Source organism: Cibotium barometz, chromosome 7 (genome assembly GCF_041138505.1).
Source record: "Cibotium barometz isolate CiBa-2024 chromosome 7, ASM4113850v1, whole genome shotgun sequence".
In the NCBI taxonomy this organism is placed as follows: Eukaryota; Viridiplantae; Streptophyta; class Polypodiopsida; order Cyatheales; family Cibotiaceae; genus Cibotium; species Cibotium barometz.
In genome coordinates, this window is record NC_141052.1 from 60,273,532 (window position 1) to 60,297,814 (window position 24,283).

General features: G+C 47.4%; 1 protein-coding gene across 3 annotated transcripts in view; it reads left to right on the plus strand.

Annotated features, from left to right (window-relative positions):
• The window catches only part of LOC147637271 (sec14 cytosolic factor-like), a 45,122-nt gene that overhangs the window by 17,391 nt on the left and 3,448 nt on the right, over positions 1-24,283 (plus strand). The window contains exons 5-8 of one of the 3 annotated variants that reach the window (XM_086800908.1): positions 8,174-8,251; positions 11,376-11,429; positions 11,538-11,597; positions 14,535-14,630. In XM_086800908.1, the coding sequence (XP_086657034.1) occupies positions 8,174-8,251; positions 11,376-11,429; positions 11,538-11,597; positions 14,535-14,630 (288 nt within the window). The remainder of the gene's footprint in view (positions 1-8,173; positions 8,252-11,375; positions 11,430-11,537; positions 11,598-14,534; positions 14,631-24,283) is intronic. The other 2 variants (XM_086800909.1, XM_086800910.1) reach the window with 2 other exon arrangements.

Genomic DNA, 24,283 nt, shown 5'->3' on the forward strand with positions numbered 1-24,283 from the left:
GACGGGCCACAGGAGTTAACCTCTCTCGCATCGATAGGTTCTACATTGATGAGTGGGCTTGTGATAGAGGTGGCACCGTGGGCATACTTGCAGGCTCCTCGCTTTCAGACCACTTCCCAGTGCTTCTCCAGATTGAGGACCCTACGAGAGGAGAGCGGGGCCAGAGCGTCTGGATTCCAGATTGCCTCATAGAGGAGCCTGAGATCGCGATCAGAGTTGAGCTGGTCTGGCAGGAGCTGCAGTTCAGGAGAGGATCGGCAGCCAGTGATCTTGCCAGTGGCTTGCAGGAGATCAGTCGGATGCTCAGACTGGCTGCCTTGGACCGTCTGGAGGCCTTCAGAGAGCAGGAGAGGAGCCTACGGAGGAGTCTAGCGTCCCTTCAGAGACTCCAAGAGAGAGATCCTCTGAGCCCCTGGATCTCAGAGCAGATGGAGACAGCCCGCACTGAGATCAGATCCATCGAGGAGAGGCGGGTGGAGTTTCGATTCCATGCTCGGGCTTCTTTTTGGACTCAGGCTGGAGACAGAGTGACTCGGGATTTCTTTGAGGCGAATGGGCCTCGATTCAGACGAGAGGGTCTCAGGCGGCTTCGCCAGGCTGATGGCCAGGTTGTGGTGGATCCCCCCAGGGTTCGGGCGATAGCCACAGATTTTTACAGGGATCTTCTTTGCTGAGCCAGCAGACGACAGGGTGAGAGAGGCTAGGGAGGCGGTCTGGAGCTTCACGAGACCGGTTGTGCCGGTCCATTTGCAGCACTCTCTTCTCTCCCCTTTCTCGGATACGAAACTGGAGGAGGCTCTGCAGGCATTACCTCGGGGCAAATGCCCAGGAGAGGACGGTCTCTCAGTGGCTTTCTTCCAGAGATACTGGGGCCTCCTTCATAGGGGCTTCAGATTGGCACTCCAGGAGATTATGGAGTCGGGAGACATGCCGGACAGCATGGCAGAGGGGTTGATTCATTTGATCCCCAAAGAGGGAGGAGACAGACTGGAGATTAGACAGTGGAGACCGATCACCTTGCTAGGCACGGCCTACAAGGTCCTAGCTAAGGCGATCAGCAGGCGGCTTCAGCCTCACCTTCCGGACATCATCCACTCCACGCAGACAGGCTTCATCCAGGATAGGAGCATCCTAGATAACATCTCCTCTTTCTGGTAGGCTACGGCTTTGGCTAGATTTCGGCAGGAGGATCTGGCAATGCTCCTTCTCGACTTCGAGAAGGCATATGATCGGGTGGACTGGGCCTTCTTGGAAGGCACTATGGAGAGGATGGGCTTCCCCCCTCAGTGGATCCGTGGGGTCTCTGCACTCTACACATCGGCTCATAGCCAGGTGCTGATACAGGGCGTGCGCGGAGAGAGGTTCCAGCTCTCGCGCTCGGTGCGGCAGGGGTGCCCCTTGGCGCCCTTTCTTTTTCTTTTTGTGGCGGAGGCCATGAGCACCTTCTTGACAGCACAGGACACAGGTTTGAGGGCCTCCAGCTTCCCATCCGCACCTCGGAGGAGCTCCTAGACTCGGAGTTTGCGGACGACACTGCTGTCTATCTTCAGGGAGGTGAGGAGAACCTCCGCTGCTTCGCCTCAGCCATGGACAGGTTTTGCAGAGCTTCGGGCGCTTTGATCAACTGGCACAAGTCGTGTGGGCTGTGGGTCAGTTCTATGCCCCCCCGACTTGGAGGCCAGTTGATGGTTTTCAGTGGCTGCCCCCCGGCACTACAGTGCGTTATTTGGGATGCTATGTGGGCATTGATATATCTCCGGAGCAGCAGATAGCCCCCCTTCTTCTGAGTATTCGGAAGAAGCTTCTGTATTGGAGTACCGCTCGTTTATCTCTGGCTGGCCGAGTAGTTGTGGCCAACCAGGTTCTGCTCGCTACCATGTGGTACATCACTTCTTGCTGGGCCTTCTCTCGGGCGTGCATTGGCCAGGTGCAGAGGCTCATCAGGAACTTTCTTTGGTCCGGAGGCGACGGGCGACCCGCCAGGGCCAAGGTGGCATGGGCTGTGATCACTCAGCCGAGGGAGAGAGGCGGCTTGGGCATTGTAGATCCTATTTGCCAAAGTCGTGCTTTGCTTGGCAAGTTGGTAGTTCGTGGTCTCCTGCCAGGCGTTGAGCCGTGGAAGGAGTTTCTTGTTTCCAGGATGCTCAGCCGCACTCCTTCTCTTAGCGGCCCCTGGACCCCCAGCATCAGGTGGATCTTTACGGAGCAGTGATCCAGAGGAGTGGGCCTTGGCTTCGAGGAGCGTTTTGCAGCCAGCCTTCTGAGGGCCTGGGCGCATCTGAGGCCGTCCCTTTTCCAGACTCCCCCGGGCACCGATGAGGAACGATTGCGGCAGCCATTGATTTGGAACCCCTTGATTCGACTTCCCAGTGGCCATATGGTTGGCTCGCGGTCTCACGTGTCGTGGGGCCCGTTGAGCTCCGGCCCGGCCCAGTCCCTAGACGACTGGATATGTTTTCATTAGTTGCCTCCAGAGGTTCAGGAGAGGAGGCTCAGTGGGATGAGGGGCAGAGAGTTGATGAGACAGGACATTGAGGCGGCCATCCCCCGGGAGTGGCGGACCCCAGTACAGGACCCTCCACCTCCACAGTGGATGGGTGTCTTTACTCGGCATGAGATCCTTCTAGCGGTCTGCGGCACAGCGGAGAGCGTCTCCCCACTCACTTTCGAGGTGGGAGAGGGTGGCCAGCTCCAGAGGACACGATTGGATTTGGATGGGCTCCAGGGTTGTATTCTTCAGAGGGTGCGGGTGGTCGGCTTTCATCAGAGGCAGTGGTATGTAGACCCCTCATCGGCCTCGATAGGGGAGGACTGCTCTTGGAGATTATGGGCGTGGGACAGCAGGCCTCTTATTCGCCTCCAGTGGGATCCAGGTGAGTGGTTTTGGCGAGATCCCTACTCGGCCCCTACCAGCCCTGCTATCCCCTTCTTTCAGTACACAGCGAGGCTGGGGCGGCGGATTCAGAGAGACAGGATAGCGAGCACCCCGGCAGCGGCCGAGCATTGGCGGCGACAGGGGCTCTCTCCTGTCTTTCTTAGGGACTTCTGGCAGCGCCTTTGGGCCAGTTTCCAGCCCAGGAAGGTGACGCTTTTTCTCTGGCTCACAGCGCATAGAGGATTGGCTGTGGGGGCTTGGCTAGCTTTTGGCAGACACCCAGCGTCTTGCCCTCGGTGCGGCCATGCACAGGAGTCATAGCGGCACTGCTTATGGGATTGCCCACAGGCACAGCAGGTCTGGCAGCGCGCTCTCAGGATGGTTTTTGCAGGCTCACCAGGTGAGATGGTGACGTGGGGTGCGGTGGCTTGGGCCACGGACAGCGGCCCTGCACTTGGATATGAGGACGTCCCTGGCAGTGTGACCATCCAGGTCTCTGACAGGGCGATGGCGGTGGTTCCGACACCAGACTTCTCTTCGGCAGCCTCTCAGGAGGGGGTCGGGCAAAGATGGGAGATGATCAGCAGCATGACGGCTTGGCACATATGGAGAGCCCGATGCAGGGAGGCCATTGACCACCAGGCGACCCCACCGGCGGAGGTCATACAGGCCCTCTGGGTGGACATCATTCACACCTTGAGAGGACACTGGGGGAAACTCCAGGGCGACTCGGATCGCATGAGAGGGCGCCGCAAGGCTTTCCTCCGCACTTGGCAGCCTGGTCCTTTCCTCACCGCCGCGAGGGACGAGGATGTCACTTGGCACTATAGACCGCCAGTTTGGCTTTTCTCTCCATCATGTATTACTAGGTAGCCCCCCCCAGAGAGTGGCCAGCCACGGGGGGGAGCTCAGGTGTTCATTGTGTTTTTTATCCCTCCTTGCGAGGTGAGCTTTGTAGCCATATGGCGTTTTCTCATTAACTAATAGAAGGATCGTTTTTCCAAAAAAAAAAAGAAAAAAAAGAAATTGCATGCTGTTTTTATGCTTGCTTGACCAATGTGTGGTTTCGGGTAAGGGGGCGTCCGTCCGTGAACCGCGCGTGTGAAACTGTCTGCTAACATGGTTATGTGGCATGTGACAGGTGGTAAGTATTAGTCATAAACCTAGCCTTAGGAGATGACACTAATTTATAAGTGAGTGTGTACACACTTCATTAAGTTTTGGGCAACCAAAACTCACTTATAAATTATGACTGGTCTGGTGTTCACACACACCGATGTCCCGAGGTGGACAAAACCCAATGTCCACCGCCCAAACCTTATCTCCTTTGTACAAAGGGAGTAACCAGCCATGTGTCCTCTCTAGCTTTCTCCACAAAGCACTTGCCTGCCACTTAGAGTGGACAACTCACCACCTCACTTCTCCTCCTCTCTCTGGAGGTAGGCGCCTCCTTCATGAGGGCATTTGGGCTATATTTTTTGCGCTTAATCACTTTCCTACACACTCCCAATTACTGAAATTCAGCAAAACAGTTGTCTTTATTGCTATAATTTCTGATCTTTTTGCTGAAAATCCTAATTCCAGCGTTCCTTTCTCAAGTTGAACCATAGGAGAAGCTTTCCCAGGATTCCCTTCATCCTCTTGAAGACTTTTGTTGCGAAGAAATGCGACAAATCGAAGCTCTTATCACTCCAAGGACTTCCATCGCAAAGACTTTCGCTGTCATCGACTCTACTTGTAATTGGTAAGCTTTTATGCTTAAATATGGAAGCAAGTAGTAGGAGGGGGGGGGGGGGGATCGGATTACAAGATCACATACCCTGTGTAGTGTTCTTTTGTCCTATGTGCTCTGTAACTCGCAGCGGGTGCCCAGGGGGACTAGGGCCTTTGACACACTTGTTGATACCATCAATGCATATTAAAATATTTAAACATGGCCATAGCCTTAACACATATATCACTTTGCATAAAACATAAAGCTGGACAAAACATCCACAAATGCTAAAAAGGGAGCTTGCACGTGTGACACCGCATAGAGGCCGGAATGGGCCGACTGTCAAATCCCCACCGGATCTCCTCGTGACCGTTCTTGGTACAAGACTCGAATCCTGCAAACAAATAAACAAACAAACAACAAGGGGGTGCAGGCCTGACTCACCTCCCAACCATGACAGCCGTGGGCAAACCCACAGTCTTGGCTGTCTCCACCGAGCCACGAGCTGAGCTAAGTAGGTTGACGTACCGACCAATCTCCTCCTCGCGACGTCCCATACCGCCACGAAGCTACCCTTGCGGGCCTCGAGATTGCTGTCGGCCTCGGCTGCGTAAAGCAGGTGCATGTCTGCACTAGATCTAGGCTCCAGACCATAGAGCTCTCACAAATCTTGCGAGACTCTATATATCTAATGACTAATCTTGGCCACCCTTTTATAGGCTCTTGGTCGGTCATCGGGCGTCCACACTTGGACGTCCGCTCGTCCATACTTGGGTGCCCGCTCGTTAGTCTATCCCTAACTCAGCTCGCCAATCAGCCTGCCTAGCTCCAAGCTTTCCCAAACCTCGAAGCTAGTCTTGCGTACGTGTAGCACACGGTAGATACACATTGTGCACATGACATACTCCCCTTTCTCTAAGAGCTCACTCCTGAGCTCTCACTAAAAAGCCAGGGTAATCTCTCTGAAGAGTAGTTAATGTCTCCCATGTAGCGTCCTCCTCAACACGATCCTTCCACTTGATCTAGTATTCCGTGATAAGCGTATTATACAATCTTCTTTCACGAAAGCCAAGAATCTTTTCAGGTTCGTGCGGAACAAATGTCATGTCCTCGACATCTATAAATGGCCATACCTAGTCTGAAAGGCGGTTCTTTCGACATGCCTTTCATGAATACGTATCTGGTGATAGCCAGTACGTAAATCTATCTTCGTGAAATATTTCGCTCCTGCTAACGGGTCAATCAGGTCATCTGATCCAGGGAGAGGATAACGGTTCTTAATTGTCAGCTTGTTCAATCTCTTGTAATCCACACATTTTCCAGGTGTTGTCGTTCTTTCTCCTAAGCAACACAGGTGCATCCCAAGGTGATTTACTTGGACGGATTTGGCCCATCCTCAGATAATCTTCGAGTTGTTTAGCCAACTCATCTTCCTCACCTTGGCTCATCTTGTAAGGTGGAATACTGACAGGATGAGCACCAAGGATCAAGTCAATACGATGATCTACTGCCCGTTTAGGTGGTAAACCCAATGGCAGTTCCTTAGGAAATACGTCTTGAAACGAATCAAGTATCTTCTATAATTCTTTGCTTTCAAACACACTTAATTCATTGACATCCATGGAAGGTATGAGAAATGAAGAAAGTGGAATCAATACACAATGGAAAGCGGTATACAAAGAAGAATCCATTATATTTCCAAAATCAATTGTATTTACAAGAGGTCCCTGAGAGGGATGAATACAATCACCTAAAATACTATACTGGATGTCCCTATGTTGAAAAGAAAAAATATGACTAGACCAATCTATCTGGACTTGAAGAGTCTTAAACCACTCAATCCCTAATAACAAGTCTACATTTTCTAGGTGCATAACATAGCATTCCAGAGTATCTTTGTAGTCCTGAATCTGGATTGGAAGCCTCTCCACCTTTCGATCCCATACTTGCCTTCCCGCAGGTAGGCGTACCTCATAGGTATGATCGCTGGGTGTCGTATCAAGACTCAATTTCTGCACAAGTTTGTAGTTAACAAAGTTGTGTGAGCTGCCAGGGTCTAGAAGAATGTGAATCTTATGGCCATTCACTTCTCCATAAACGCGGAGAAGATCATGCAAGCCAAATACTTTAGAGTTGAACAGACAATCAGAACAAGTACTAGGGTGAGAAAGTACAGTAATTGACGTACCTGTCAAAGACAACTGGTTAGTTGCCTTTGGCTTGGGTTTTGCGTTGGTCTTTGCATCCTTTTGCTTTGGGCACTCGTTACGCATGTGTCCTTTTTCTTCGCAGATAAAACAACGTCCTTTCTTTTTGAGCTTTAAAGCCCTAAGGAGTTGTTTCTTCTTCGCTGGTGTCGAACTTGAATTCTTCGAAGGTTGGTCCGAAGACTTTCCTTTAGTCGTGTTAGCCATAGGTGCAGAGAACTTTCGTTTATGCTTGTTCTAGTTGCAATGTTACTCGCATCGGTGATCACCTGAAATGGTTTGTTCCACGAGGCAAGTGCTAAACAAGGCGCTTTTGATAAAGCCACCTTGAGGTTCTGGAATGCCTCCAACGCTCGTGGAGTCATTCGAATCTTTTGCCTTCTTGTCTTCACTCCCTTCCCTTCTATGTAGCAGCTAGCTAGCTAACACAACCTTTTTTATATTTGGCTTCCTACCAGCAGCAAAATAAGCCTCGAAACTGATGAATCCTAAAGAGGTATCTGTTTCTTCAAGGCCTGAATAGAAGCCTTTGCACTAGCATCTGATCTGCTTGAAGCACTATGATGCGCATAAATTCCTAGAACATGGTGTTTGTATCACCACTCGTAACTTGGCTTCTTGATGCAGTCGTGCTGTCGAAGAAATAGTTTCTTTAGGGCTGCGGTGTTCTCTCTCATCGTCAGAGTTCGCCATAGTGGGAGTCGTCAAGATTTTCCCTGGACCCTGACCTCAATAAAACCATCCATTATGAGTGGGAGATGTTTTCGGTTGCTTCCGGAGGCTATAAACCAACCGCCCTTCGAGGAATAGGGGACACACCGGAATGGGAGTGCTACCGGCATCTAAAAACCAACCACACAACGATTTTTTGTTTTCTTCTTCTTTTCCTTGGCTGAATCTCTTCGCCAAAAGACAAAGCTTTGATACCATTGTAACATGTAGAAGCTACAAATCGATTGGGGGCATCACTGAGAGAGCAAGCTTCACCTGTCTAGGTCCTGGTACATGGCTGGCCTTCTTTGAAGACTTGTCTCCATCTGATAACTGTGCAGGTTGTTCACACGAATTGGCCAAATAACATACTTGTGTGTTATGCCCTGATGGCTTGTCCAGTGCCTTTGTCAGCAAATATTTGGAAGGGTGGCACCCCCTTGTGGTACTTGTGTGTGTGTGTGGTTTGTCTAACACAGAAAAAAGAGATGGCTGTACTTGAGCATGCGGTGTTTTGGTACATATTCAAGTAAGTGTTGGGGTGTACTTAAAGTTTGTGAAGTTTTGCAAACCTATTGACTATCTTGATACACGAGTTTCTCGTAAGTTTGTGTTTGGTTTTGTAATTCCCTCCATAAACGTATTAGGTGTTCTATCATGATGCAGAAGTCCACAGGGCCAAAGGAAACATATGATGCCATTCGTGAGTCACAACCAATAGGAATGACAGGGTTTTGTAAGAAGGTAAGTTGATTAAACATGACTTGTTTTTATATCATGATTGTGTGCATTCGTGTTCCGTGTTATCGACATGTTATATCATAACAATATTAGAAGCTACAGTGTTCTGCTCGAGCTTATCAAGACTGAAACATGCTCTTTGTAGATCTGGGTTTTTTGCTGCACCATAAATGTATAGCTTGCTTTGAGTGGAACGCGTTTCTCCTCAGTAGACCTTTGTCATTACTCCTGTAGATGCATGTGGACACGACCATGATGCACCGTAAGGAAGGGAATGTACCACTTTTGAGGCAACATTCACTAGGGATAGGAGACAACATGGAGCAAGAGCAATCAACAGTAAATTTTTTTAAGCCAAGAAAAGATACTTCAATTGGTAGACAAAGAGGTGTCCGCACGTACAAAGTAAACACTCCACGGCTGGCCGCTATTTGATCGCCTTTTTTAGGGCTGGGGGCTTTATCGGAGTGTTGTCAATTGAGTGTAGCAAGATCCGCCATCGCAGCCGTGCGGGTTAACTTTTGTGCGGAAGCGCGCTTGATTAAGTCCTAATTAACACTGATTAGCAAGTCGATTAACGGTTCTAGCAGAAAAACACACAAGAAAAGGCAAGATTTGACCTAATCTTCTGTATGATTATATACAATGAGGAATTCGGCCATGTGTAGGTGCCTGTGGCTACAAATCGTCCCTCGCAGAACAAGAAAATCGCAAGGAGGATGTCGTGCCTAGAGAAAGTCGCCGGGGAAGGAAATAAGGCTGGCGTGGAATGGCAGAGTCGTAATCGTCCAGCTAAACATTTGGATTAAGCCTGCCCATATTCCCACAAAGATGAACCGCAACCTCTGACAACATGCTAGCTTTAAAGAGGCAGACAAGGGCAAACGCTACTATAACATCGCATTGGCGAGTGACACATTGGCAAAAATTTTGGTGCGTGCTGAACAAATGTTCCTTTTTGTGTTTGTGTAAAATTTGTATTCTGGACAAATGTTCCTTTTTGTGTTTGTGCAACTAGCGACGTCTCATCTCCTCTAGAGGCCATGCCTGCATATCACCCTCTCTTTCTCTCTCAACGTGAGTGCGGGATATTCGTCGTTGACGAGAGGCGTTGACGATGAATTCAAGAAGGGAGCCCTGCAGGGCAAACAGATCCTCGGATAGTAAATTATCAAAGGCTGAGGAGTCACGGATGGACGAGCATTGGCTGCTGGCGTTGATTTCAAGCGTCCCAACGTCTGCTTCCTCCGTGAACGTACACCTGGGAGGGGATGCGAGGGCTGACTACAGTTGGCTGCCTGTATCACTCTTTTCTTCGGTGGAAGAGTGACAAGGAGCAGGCGAAGGTGCAGGGGGAGTTGCTAGCGCTGCCGCGGCGGTGGCGGTGATGACGAGTTTGTGGATCTGGTGGTGGGGAAGGCCGGGAGGGGCATAGGCGGGCGGTGAGTCCGGGAAATTGAGAAAACGGCGTAGGAGCTTCAGCCGTGGGCAAGAGGGAGCAAGGGTTGTTCTCTAAGAAATCGATCGAGGATGTGGCCTCATCCCACACCTCTACCTATTTGTACTTGACGCAATAAGTTGCTTTCTCGCAGCAACCAACACGGTGGAGGAGCAAGAGGCGATTCTTGGAAGGAGCAAGATTCAGCCCGGGAACAGCCAGTTGAGTCACCTTTTCGCACATAGGAAGGGCATTGTTGTGGAGGATTGCTGTGGCCCAAACAGCGGGTACGGGTAGGCGGCTTTTATGTTTACCTTGTTTGCGAGATTGGTAGCATCTAATTTGTAGCCGATTTGACTTAATACACAATAGAGAGAGAACCTAATAGGGGCCTACAATGAATTCCTTTCATGGCAAGGACTATTATGTTTTAGTCAATAGGAAGCCAGATTCACTCCTTTTAGTTGTGGAGACTGATCTGGAACGTCTTATGGTCAGGGCTTGATGGCACATCAGATAGAAGGGCCAGAGTTGCTTGGGAAACTATTATCCTTCCCAAGCATGAAGTGGGATTAAACATCATTGATCGAGATACAGTGCAAAGCTCTGCTTTGCAAGCTGGTGGATAGATCCGTCCTTCTTGGTATTGAGCAGGATTTCTTCATATACCATATTCTTAGATGTGTCCTTGAGAGTAGTGGTGATTGGAGGCAGAGCACACATTTTATATTCTCTTTGAGGCATATTACCGTCCCTTGTGCTCTCCATTGGTTTCTTCTAGCATCCGGGCTTGGAGTAGTGTGCGTATATTTTTTTGTCACAAGCCCCCAAGCTCAGTAGATGAGGTCCATTATGTGGAATGACGTTATCAGAGATGACCCTAGGTGCAGCAAGGTAGTGGCCAGGCTGGGAGAGATGCGCACCGACAATACTTGACTAGAAGAAGTTTAAAAGTCTTCCAAATGATGAGAAAGTGGCATCTACCCAACATCTTAGAGGGAGTCACCGATGGAACTTGGGTGTTTTTATATAATGGGTACAAATTGATGCACTTTGTGTATGTTTAATATACTTCTATAGGGTTTACTAAATGTATCACGGCCAAAATTGGAGCCTGTACGCTTCCTCTTGTATGAATGTTTCAGAAAGGTTTTTTTGGAACATGTATGAAACGTGTCTCATAAGATAACTGGCAACTATGGTGCCACCGATTAAGCTGTTTTGGGGCTCAAGTTGTTGCTTCCCTTCATTTCCTCAATGCTGTTTTTGAAACTACACTCAAAGCTAATTTTTCCTAACTTCCCATTCCTATGCTTTACTCCACTCAAGCTAGAGGCTTCAAGTAAGGGGTTATCCGTATTAATTAAGAGATTCTATGCTTCTGTCCTACACATAGCATAGAGCTTCAATTTGAAGCTATAGCGACAAATCACTGACATAGCTACTAAACAAGAGCTCACATGAGGCCATGGAATTGGCAATTCAATGAAAGCATATGACAATAGAGAGAAGTGAGAATTAACAACAAGAGTTTGAGAGAGAGATGTTTTTTCAAAGTAAGCTAAAGAATGGAAAAGTCCATTAGAATGTAGAGAAATTGTGTCCATAGCCCGTAACTCACTTGGGTGAAAGTGTGCGTATGTCCAAAGCTAGGGCACATGAAGCTAATATTGACTTGGACGTGTACAGGGACGCCCTGTGTTTGCAGTAGGAGTGGGGCTTAACGGCTTTGACAAAGCTCCTGTAAGTCATTTGTATTCTATTCCTTCTTCAATGGTCTCCTTTGTTGTACTGTTTAGACTAGGAAGGCATTCATTATGGTGAACATCCATTTTTCAAATTTAAATGCAGGTAGATAAATATGTTCAGTCACACATTCAGATTAACGAGTATCGGGATCAAGTACTACTAGTAAGTGGTTTCTCTGTTTTGGCCATAGACAGAATACTGCCAACGGAAAGGAATTTTTGAAATGGAGAGCTACAATGCTGATGTAAGGTCTATTTCTGTACACACGGAGAAACAAACGTGTTTCTTGAAGGATCTCTTGACATGTTGCTTGGAGAGTCCTTACCAAGGATGCCATTTATTCCATTGATTTTTAATCACCTTACTTTACTCATGGATCAGTTGTACTGCCGGCTTCTTTCACCCTGTTCCACTAAGTTTTTCACTTCAGTTCTACGCTACGCTTTTTGTCCTCCCTCCCCCCTTTCCCTTCTGGCCCTTTCCCTTCACACTATCCTATCTTCTCTACTGTTTCCTCTTAGTCTCATAGATCATTTGGTTCTTCCGTAGACGGTAGTACTATCTTTTTTTCTTGTCACATGGAATGCACATATGTAGGTATGTACTGTGCACACCACGTCCATACATATGTATGAATGTACATACATGCTTATTCATGGATGTATGTATGCATTTTATGCAAACATATATGTCTATGTTTGTGCCCCTTACCCCCCCCCCCCCCCCCCCGCGCGGCCCCCACGCGCACATACAAAAACAATTTGTTTGCACTTTTGCGGAGGCCCTTATGCCCCATAAATAACAAGCATTGTGTTTTTAGATAGAGTTGTCATGTGCATCTTGCACTTGGATGTCGTGCACATGGCTGTTTAGAAAAAGAGCAAGCCTTGTGATTGGACCCTTGGGAGCCCTTGTCCAGGGATGTGTTATTGAGTTATGGCACAGAGGGAGGTCAGGGTCTTATCGGCACATTGATGTAACCCTCTTGAATGATGTATCATGTATTGATGTTCCTCTTATTGGACTCATAACTGGTGATGAACGGGCATCTGACAAAGTCATAGATCTTAAGTAGAGGAGCCTGTGTGTGACAAGCCATCCATCCTGTGCTGAAAACTAGCAACATACAAGGGGGCTTATGCTGGCTATTTGGGCTTGGACAGCCCATCAACCAAGCCAAAGGGCAGGTGGAAGGCCATACGGGGTGCATGGAGGAGCCACACACGTCGAAGCGCAAGTGACAAGTATTATTATTGGCAAGACGGCCAGCCCCTAGCACCAGTCAACCAGTATTTCCAGCCCCTTATCCCTCATATAAGAGTGCTCCAACCAATTGCTCAGCATCTGAAGACTTTGCGAGGTTCCAAAAGCTTGTGCATATGTCCCGGGATTTCAGCATCTGAAGTCTTTGCAAGGTTCCACAAGCTTGTGTATATGCCCCGGGCAGCTCACAGGCAGGAAAACTCAAGGAAGAAGGTATGAAGCTAGGGGACCAGCAGCGTTTACAACTTTACCTAAACGCAGCATGTAGGAGGTCTCCAGCGGCTTCCTCAACAAGCTCACTTAGATTTGAGCTTTAGTGACGGAATGAGTCTACAAGTCAAGTTTGTTTTCCGGAGTGCAACATTGGTATTCCCATAGATGGAGTTTACACGCGACTTCATAGTCACATCCGTGGTTGGTGTAAATGTGATTTTGGGTGTAAGATAGTTTCAACAGATGAAACTACATGTTGATAATTATTTGTGGATCACAAAGACATCACCAAAGGTGGCAATCATCCGAGGTGAACCAGACAATGCTTTGAAGTCTATTGTCTCTATTGTACAGGCTTTTAGTTCATTCATGTTGGATTGTGTTCATCTCCAGCATTTATCCCATTTATTGCACCATTTATATAGGGCTATGCTCATCTCCCTAATTTTGCCAGGTCCAAATTTGATCCCAAATCCAGGAAGTGCAAATTCTTTGGTTACAGCTCTTAATTCAAAGCTTACAGATTATGGGATCCGGAGAAGAAGTCCTTAGTGATTTCCCGCGATGTTCACTTTGTTGAACCCTCGTTTGATGATTCCCGTTCTCACCCCGATCTTACTATAGAGGTTCCTCATCCTCCAGCTTCTTCCTCTTCCCCAGCACCCACCTCCCTCAGCTGCTCCACCCCAAGTTTCTCCGCCCTTAGCTTCTCCTACTCTTCGTGCTTCTGTGCGATAGAGGATTGTCCCCAATGGTGGCTGTCCGTGACTCTCATCTCTCAGATGTTGATCTTCATTAGCTTGCTGACTCCTCAGCAGCACCTTTGACACAAGCACAGAGATTACAACGACTTCGTCATTCTTGTAACCTCACCTTGATGAGTAAAGTGGTGTAGTCATATGAGCTTTTACAGCTAAAGAGGCTGTTGCTCTTCCTAAGTGGCAGGCAGCCATGGAGTCCAAGATCGATTCCATTGAAAGGAATAGTACGTGGGACCTTGTGCACTGGCCTTTGCATATACTGTCAGTGTGTTGTTCTTGGTGCTGATTTGCAGCCCCCGGTCAGTCCCATACACATTTAAGACTACAAGCAAATACACCTTCTCATAGGGGCCCTTCAAAGGGTCATTTGGGACCCAATACGGACCCTCCAAAGGGTCATTTGGGACCCAATATGGACCCTTTGGGACCCAATACAGTGTACACACTCTCTCTCTCTCTCTCTCTTTTCCATTTGTTCATATGCAAATCGTCAAGTGATGAATGCTAAATTTGTGTTCTAATGGAGTTAACAATTTTACTTCAAGCTTCCACTTGCAACAAGAATGCATGCATTTAAATGTATAGTTGACTGACACTACGTGCCACCATAAAGTAAGGCTTTCCTTGAAGGAATTTTCCAATATTAATGCATAATCGTGACTAGATGTATACAAATATTATCCCTTAAGGCTAATAAAAGTCAAAACACTTGCATTTTTTGTGCATGAAAATATTAAAATCATATATATTTTTTTCAATCAGAGAGTTCTGTTCCATTTCTATGATTGTTTTGAATCAGTACTATAAATGTGGGATACTTAAGTGGTGCTCTTATATCGGCTTTGATTGAACTCTTGCACAGCCAGAATCAAGCAAGCGGATGGGTCGGTTTATTGGATCATGTCTCAAAGTTCTTGACATGACCAACCTCAAGATATCTACACTCAGCCGTATAAAGGTATTTTTTCTTCTATAAACATAAACCATGCTATGTATGGGTCTACAGGAAGGTGCTAGAATTAGCAGACATGTACATGCATATTTCATTGAAGTAGCTACTTCAGTACAACAGGTCATACATCTTTCCGTTCTTCAAAGAAATAAATCGTGGCCTCCTTAGTAGCTTCCTGGGAAAAAATGGTTACAAGTCTCCTTATGTTGCATGCCTATGGGTGTGTTTTTTTGACTTTGGGTGTAGCAATTTGATTGCAGCCCTCACCTTCTTCTAACAATACTCCAGCTCGATTATCTTAGTATATCTTGCACCCCTTTGGCCAATGCTTTAGCTCTCCCCCAAACAACCTCGCCCATGGTGCCAAAGACAAAGTTACAAACCCAACGTGAGCAGGAAGCTTGAACAACCACCTAAATGTGATGCAAACGAACAGCGCATTTACAGTGGTTCTATTCAGATGGCATATCTTGGGGCCAAGATCAAATCTAGAAGAAAATAGCGCATGCAGACCACACTCGAAGGGTGAAAACCACACTCGAAGGCTGAAGTTTGAGGAGTTCTCAAAATTTTCATAGCAACTGTAGAAGAGGGTGCAACCCAAGCACTAATGTCCTTATACGATCAGGAAAAATGGTCTTTAAACTCTCTACAAAGCTTTTCAAGCTCTTTAGCCATTGCCCTTGTCAAAGAGGAATTGCAAATCGAACACTTCGGCTCTCTTCATGTAGTAACATACTAACATATTTTGAAGAATGCTTTAGGCACTGTGCTAGGCTGCTCCCGTCGTCCTCGTAAAAAAGGGGCTTCCCTGCCTTAGCAACCCAGGTGACCGCCCCCCATGTGACTGCGAGTGGTGCTCAGCTTGGAGGTGAATAGGCAGAGGATGCGCTGCCAAACTTGCTGGGCCTTGGGACAGTCAGTCCCAAAGGCAGTGTCTCTAGCTCTCCCCAAGGCCACAACGACAACATCTTTTTGGTCTGCCTGCAATCGCCAACCATGTACTAAATAGGAACCTTGATGCAAGTGACCAACAAAGACACAGAGAGAAGAGAGAAAGATGGCTGTATTTTCAGTACAGAAAGTGTCAGTATGACTACAAAATCTGTTGCCTTTGGCCTTCCAAAACAGGATTCTAAAGACGACCTAGTGCTTGATCCTTGACTTGCTCCAAAGGGGTCAGATTAAAGGACTGAATGCTGGTCTAGCCTTATATGGGCTCTTCACATGCCCATGAATTGGCTGACTTGCTGTCGGCCAGCAGCGAAGACAACAACCCAAAAATATGATCGTCTTGACTTCATCTGCTTGGTCTTGTTTACCTTGCCAACTGCTGTCCTGACCAAATAGGGCTTATTCTGTGTAAATCCTGAACATTGCTAGTACGCTAATTTAATCTCAGCAAGTAATAGAGGTAGCCTCCGCCATTTACAGCTCTCTCCTCACCGCGGACCCAGATTCCCACTAGAGAGAGGAGGCCCGCCAACGAGTTTGGAGGCATATTCAGCCGTGTGTTTCAGAGTCCTTTAGGGCTCACCTGGATTCCCCCTTCTCAGACATGGAGCTAGCGCCTCCCCCCCCCCCCCCCCCCCCCCTTGCGGAAGTGCCCCGGAGAGGATGGCTTGCGGTATCCCTCTTCTTTTGCTTTTGGGATCTCATGGGAGCGGGTTTTCAAGCCTCTTTCAATGAGGTCATACAACCAAGCTCACGAGGGTTTGGTATGCCTCATCTCGAAATAGGGTGACCGCCTTGAGATCTGCCAGTAGAGGTTGATCACTCTCTTAGGGACAGCGTACAAGATCTCGCCAAGGCGATCAGCTTACACCTTCACCCAGAATTCCCACACTTGATCCATGCCACACAGGCGGACTTTATTTGGGATCGCAACATCCGGAGATAACATCTTTACTTTTTGGGAGGTGACCGCCATAGTTAGATTCAAGGGGGAGCATCCTGCAGTTTTTCTTCTGGACTCTAAGAAGGCCTATGACAAAGTGGTTTGGCCCTTCTTGGAGGGGACTATTCTGAGATTGGGTTTCTCGCCTTCTTGGATTAGGGAGTAGCTTCGCTCTACTCGTGCGACCACCACAGCCAAGTTCTTATCCAAGGTGGCCGAAGAGAGCGTTTTGCCATATTTCGCTCAGTGAGACGGGGTTTTGCCCGCTTGGCCCCTTCCTATTTATCTTCGTGGGCGAGGCTATGAGCACTTTTCTCATTTCATAAGGGGGGCCTCTACTGTGATCCACAACATTAAAACAACCATTCCACCAGATGTCATGTGCCAACTTTGACACGGATGATCTCCAAACTAATCCCTGATTCGGGCAGCAGATAAACATTAGCTTAGGGTACTAGCAAGGCTCAAGATATATATAGCAGAAGCCCTATTTGGTCAGGACAGCAGTCGGCAGGTTAAACAAGACCAAAGAGATGAAGTCAAGATGATTATATTTTTGGGTGGTTGTCTTTGCTGCTGGTTGACAGAAGGTCTGCTAGTTCATGGGCATGTGAAGAGCCTATATAAGGGGAGATTCGAGCTAGGGGACGACCCAGACTAGCCGGCTACCAGACACCACGGCTACACCACAGAGTGATCGCGGCCACCCGGTCTCGACACCAGCAGGAGGTCGAGGAGCAGTTGGCACATTTTCGCTCTGATCCAAGACGCATGTTCCAGACATTTATGGCATCCTCAGATCGGATGTATGACATATTGTACCCAGACTATGGGACTGGATGGAGTTAGGAGTAGATAACATATCATACTTGTATCACCCCTTCAGCATATAGAGATGCATTAGTAGCCCTAGTACTCCATCCACACCCTCTCGTTTGTACACCACCATTGAGTCCCCTATGGTCGTGTTGTCATACTTGTACATTTTATTCTCACTCCACATTTTCCTCTTGATGACTGGAGGAACATCATTGTACTACTTGTTTGTCTCATAGGCCAATTTTGGCCTTTTGCATGCACAGGTCCAAGGAGAGTAACACAGCCAAGGTAAAAATCCCATGGGGTTGGTTGGTGTCAACAAAACCCAAGGGAATGGCAGCCTTGAGGGGTGGATGCCATTTGGGGCATACCAAGGAAGGCTCTCGGGAAAATGGTTCCAAGGGGATGGAGCAAGGATGCCATGATCAGCCTCGGGAAGGAGACAGACGAGTGTTCAAGGACAGGACGTGAAGGCAAGGGGACAAAGTGGAACAGATGCATAGATCTCAACACCATATTTAGGGTGGAATCAAAGACATGGCAAGGTTTTGAGTAAAAAGGTGGCCAAGATGACAAGTTTGGGAGTCCATGAAGAGCCAAGGGGATGATGATAGTCATCCAAGGTCAAAGGTTTGAATCCCATCATCGCACACATGGACATGGCTAATCTCTAGGCTAATCCATGATTTAGGCAGGAGATAAACACTCTGTGGCAATGGATCCATCCGGCTAGCGGAGAGCCGTGATCCCCTCCTTAAAAGTGCGGTCCGGAAGCGGAAAAGAACTCTTGGGAGAGGGGATCCCCAGCCTAGGTCCAAAATGAAGCTCTCACATGGTATCTGTACTTAGTCCTCTGCTCCTCTAGGCTCCCTAAAGTGGTGTGGGCAGCTTCCAGCTGGCCACTAACCCAAGCGCTCTTTGGAGCCAGCTCATGAAGCCTTTGCAGTGTGGGTAGGCTGCGATATAGTCTCCTCCTGCCCTCGGAAGGCCCTGAGTCTCTCTTGAGTGGCCACTTGAAGAAAGGAGACGATCTCAAATAATGTGGCATCAAGCTCAATCGTTGCACTCTCTTGAGGAAATTGTGGGAGGCCCATATCTCCTCAATGTGGGTGGAAACAATCAGATCTCGAAGGAGGTGGTTTTGAATCCGTGCAGATTGCTAGCTACCGGCTGGGCCATGCTCTGCTAAGGTGAGAAGCAGAGAGGCATGATCTGAGAAAAGGCTGTGCCGGCTAGGTTGCCTACCATGCCTCCTGTGTTTTAGCCCCACTCATCCAGTGGTCTAGGCATGAGAGGGTGGGCCTCTTCGGCGCGTCGATCTGAACGAGAGAAGGTGAGGTTGCCTTGCATGTGACCAAACTTCGCAAGTGCCAAGCGTCCTGCTCCCAGATATGGAAGAGAAGCTTCTCTCAAGTGGAGCTCTCAGGTCCATAACACATTCTCAACAAAAAGGGGAACTTGGTGTAAAACATTTTTTTGGCAACACTGGGCCTCATGGGTACCACTGCCCTCCATTGTGAGTTGGAAAGGTGCACATGCCACTTTGTTATTGCCCATCCATAGTGAGCTCTGACCCTCTGCACCATCATTTGTAAATCCTTGTTATGAAGGAGCCATGATAAGGTTGGAAAAAGGAAAAGCACAAGGCATTAAACTGCATGAGGTATGTTTGCTGTTTAATTATGGAAGTGCCACCCATGAATTCATGATCAGTCTAAATCAAACTCATGTGATATGGCATTGTCACGTGCACAGCCATGTACATAGCTAACCTCAGAGCAGTGTTGCCTAGGGTTTTTGAAATGGCAGGTATGAAATGGGTTTCATACATTTTAAAACGTTTCATAAAAGGTAAGAAACGGGTACAAAAAGGTTTCATATAAAATAGAAAAAGCATGTATATTTTAACTTGAAATATACAAAAGAAATAACTGTTGACATAACTTATAAGAGACCACATTGAATTCATTTCAATAAAACAAAATACATGTAAGATATGATGATATCACAAATCACGTGGGTGATGACTAAACAGAAATCAAAAGGATCACCACGTAGCTGATGAGTCATGACTCAAAATCCAAGATCAAACTAAATAATATGTCCAAAGTTCAAACTAAATAACATGTCCAAATAAAATGATGCTGGCAACTGCTAGCTATTATCTGCTTCCTCATGCTCATCCTCATCTGTATCTTCTGCCTCTGCAACCTCACTCTCAGGGTCACTGCCGGTAGCCGAGTCCTCAAATGTTTCATCCTCTAGAGGTGCAAGTGCACCACTAGTACTAGCCTCTCGAGAAGATCGTGTAGTGTGAGCTGGAGCCATGATCTCCTCATAGAGCATAGAATAGATGTCTCTCTCCTCCTGAGGAATGTCGGGAATCTCCTTGGCACTTCATGATATCAATCTTATCTGGATTCACTTGGCGGGGCTCAATGGAATGACCCTTTTGCTCTAGCAATCGGAGATTGCAATGACAAAAGACGAGCCTCTCCAATTGTGCTGTGGAGAGTCTGTTTGTCTTTTTTCTTGTGAAAAAGAGCCCATGTACTCCAGTTCTTCTCACAAGGCCCTGAACTGCAATCCTGGGAGAGAACTCTCAATGCAATCCGTCTCTACATTGTACAAAAAAAGAATATTAAGTTAGAGTCAAAAAGAGAGTAGCATTTGAATGTAGATTTTGAAAGAATAGGAGACAAAGATACAAGATTCAAGAATCAAGAACCTTACCAAGTTGGGTGTCCCAATATTGTATTTCTCCCACCAAGACACTGGCTCCAACTTTGTCTCTTGTGAGCAATGCAGTAGCTCGCCCAAACATATGGCTATCGTTGCGGTAAATGAGAAGCTCATCCTCGAGCTTTCTCAACAATCTTGGGGAACTCCTCCTCTAACATCCTGCCCATGGATACACAATTGGACCCATTGTCCGTGATCACCTGCACAATGTTATCAGTCCCAATTTCATTGATTGCCTGGCGCATGTGGGACATAATGAACTCCCCTGTAACCGTTGTCCCTGGCACTGATGCATCTATGGCACGAATGAACATTGTGCCTTTGCAAGAGGACACAAGAATGTTGTACACATTTCTCTTCCGCACATCTGTCCATCCATCACAAAGCAAAGTACAACCATACTTTGCCCAAGTGGCCTTGAGAGGCTCCATTTCCATCTCCACAACCAGTTGCTCCTTGCGAAGCTCAGTAGTGCGCAATGTTTCGTAGGAGGGGCCATCCCACTCACACCCAATGCGGGAGATAGCTCTCATTGCCTTCTTCCATCGAGGAGTCTTGACAATGTGGAAGGATAATCCACATTGAATAAACAACTTCATCAACTCCCTCGTTGCCTCTTTCATGGTACCGCCTTTTGCATCCCTGCTTGCACAGGTCCTTTCTTGAACACTGGAAGACTAGTTCTTTTGGCTCGAGGTGCCGAGCTAGAACCACTTGCAACCTCACCACTGGTATCTTCCTCTCTGATACTGCGAGTCCTCTTGGAGACACTTTGACGTGCTTCAGGCTCTCCCAGATTGGGGATATCCTCAAGGGGGATACCTAGCTGCATGGCCTTCCAAGCCTTTAGGCTGTCATAGATTTCTTGTGGCACATGCTTACATGGCCCGATGCCAAAACCCTTTGTTTGTGACAAATGTGCCTTCAGCCTGGTGACATTGCCATGGTGCTTATCGGCACAAAAGTTGCATTTCCACTTTCCGGAGCCCGAGCCACCATATCTAGACTCGAAGGTGACATTGTTCCAAAGAGAATCACCTGCTCGAGGCATCCTACAAGGCAGGGATAAATGCAGATTGTTGGCCCTGCAAGTGCGACACTTAACATAAGTAATCTCATTATATGATTCATGATTTTAATTGTCATCTTGGCCAACAATAGAGCAAGGGGGAGATAAGGTAGATAGCCTTAGGCCTCAATAGAGCAAGGGTGGAAGATATGCCATAAATATTGATGGAAGAGAAAAAAGTGTGTTGCTTTGTGAGTTGTGCAGAGAAAACCAACATAAAGCAAAACATGACATTACCCCTTTAGAAGACCTCCACAAGGCCCAAGGACACCAAGGAGCAAGCGGGCTGAGTCGCTAACACGGGCGATGGCAAGCTGGCACACAAAACGATGAAAACGTACAGGCGGTCATCTTGGCCAACAATAGAGCAAGGGGGAGATAAGGTAGATAGCCTTAGGCCTCAATAGAGCAAGGGTGGAAGATATGCCATAAATATTGATGGAAGAGAAAAAAGTGTGTTGCTTTGTGAGTTGTGCAGAGAAAACCAACATAAAGCAAAACATGACATTACCCCTTTAGAAGACCTCCACAAGGCCCAAGGACACCAAGGAGCAAGCGAGCTGAGTCGCTAACACGGGCGATGGCAAGCTGGCACACAAAACGATGAAAACGTACAGGCGGCCGCCACTGAGAAAAGCGAACAGAAAAGGTACACCGTACGAAATGATTCGATGCGAAGGGTTGTAGGTTTTTAAAATATGCATGATGAATAAAAAACTCGTTTCGTACGTTTCAAACCTGTACGAAACGCGTTTCTATGCAACATTGCCTCAGATCTAATTAGTTGTAGATGCAAAACGTATACAAAAGATGGAGAGAAAGCTGAGTTTTAGTATATTCAGAAATTATAATGTACAAAAAGGTGTACAACTTGGCAAGCCATAGGCCAAGGTGATCTTGACTCGAAAGAGTCGTACATCTATGACCCAACCCCTATAGGATTGAATGATCCTGAAGATTCTTGGCTGAGCCCTTTTATAGGGCATTGGGACTCCACATAAGCTGGCCAGCAGAAAAAACACATAAATGTCTTCCATGTGCCGACCAAGTGCATCAAGGCTTCTGTACATGCAACATTGGTATCAAAGCATTCAGGCTCAGCTATCTAAGCACTCACCGATGAATGGAGGAATGCAGCTAGGGTAGCATTAATGAGGTGGTCTGCAGCATGTAAAGCCAAAGGAAAGCATTCCTTGGGAGTTGTGTGCTCTAAGGAGCATATCATTGGCTCTCAGATCAGTTCCAAAGGTGGAGCAGCAAGCATGCTCATAGACCATAGCTGTGTTAAGGAAAAGGGATTGCCAGCATGGAGACAAAGTGGAATAGATGCATAGTTCTCTAACCAGACTTGGAGTGGAATGAGAGGAGTGATAGGGTTTTCAGTCAAAAGTGTCAGAAGGCAGTCAAAGTTCAGAGAGTCAGTAGTCTAGGGAGGAAGGATGACAGGTTTCCAACCCATCATCGAGTTTAGCAGGAGGAATGTCACGTGCAAAGCTGTGGACATGGCCAACCTCATAGCTAATCCTTAGTTTTAGGGTAGATTTAGGACACTAGCAAGCTCAGGTAGGGAAGAAGCAGCAAGTCCACCAGTATCAGGCCTCAAGAAGCTAGTTGACAGGAGGTGCTCACAGATGGGTATCATCAGGGCTGGCTGACAGGAGTATTCAGGGCTTTTAAGCATTTTACCTCAGTCGTGGAGAACACAAGGGACTGGCCAACAGCAGTCGGCCAGGTTACAGGACATATTTGGAGCCTATAAAAGGTTAGGTCCATAGTGAGTCATAATCATTTGTTCCCCCTTTGGGGCAGGTCAATAGGTAGTCTAATAAGTCACAATTCAGTCCTCTTTTGGAAGGCCAAAGGTCACAGCAGTTGTATAGTTGAAGACATCTTTTTGTACCCTATCAATATTGTAACACGCGGAAGCTCTAAGAGTCTTCTTTCAGCCCCAAACACCACTTAGAACATGGTGATGCAAAAACGCAGACAGAAGGGAGAGTAGAGAGAGAGAGATAGCTGGACATTCAGTATAGTCATATGGTACAAAAAGGTACCCTAAATCTACAGCCATAGGCTGCCTTGAAAAGGTAGTGAAATACCCTATTCTAGTCCTAGTCTAGACCCACACCCAAAGGGGGAGTGAATGCCCAACTCAATGAGCACATGTGCCTTTTATAGCCCTCTTTAATCATTGGAGTGCTGGGCGACTGCTGGTCGGCCAGCCGACTGGTCATAAAATCCACAAATGATGATGCGCCTGCAGCCGCCTTCCTCTGGTATAGCCGCCTTCTTCTGGTTCAGCCGACAGAGCATCCTAGTCCTCCTCCAAGTCCAACCTCATGCTCAAAACTTCCTGGTTTTAATCTGTTTTTCTGGTTGCCCCTTCAGGATTAGCTCCAGATAATGTCCATGGCAAAACTTGCACATGACATCCCCTTCTCCTAAACTTGATGACGGGATTCCAACCTGTTCTTTGGATGACTGTCATCATCCCATTGTATTCCCGAAGTCCCTCTGTCATCCATCCATCTCTGGCAACCCTTTTCATTGAAAACCCGGCCCGGTCTCCAAAACCACTCTGACTCTGAATAAGATCTATGCATCTGTTCCATCCAGTCTCCAATCCGTTCTTGCCCTGACTCTGAACACTGTCTTGGTCTTCATTCCTAAGAAATGAGTCTGGCACTCTCACATCACCCCTTGGAGGAGGATAATCCTCCCTTGGGACCGTTGCCCGAGAACCTATCTGGCTCACAAGACTGCCATCCCCTTTGGCTTTGTGGAACAGCTCTTCCCGATCTTGTGTTCCTTGCCTTGGGCTTCGTATCCGTGCACTTTCTTGTACCTTGGACCTGTACACCATCATATGGGACTGAAACAACGTTTAGCCTTGCTGAGCCTGATGCTTTGATACCAATGTAACGCGCGGAAGCTCTGGGAGTCTTCTTTCAGCCCTAAACACTCTTGGAAACCATCTGATGCAAAACGCAGATATAGAGAGAGAGTAGAGAGAGAGAGAGATGTGCTGGAAAATTCAGTATATTTCATTTAGTACAAAAAGGGTACTTTGCTACAGCCCTAGGCTGCCTTCGTAAAAAAGATGGTGAACACCCTAGATCTGGTCCCTACTTG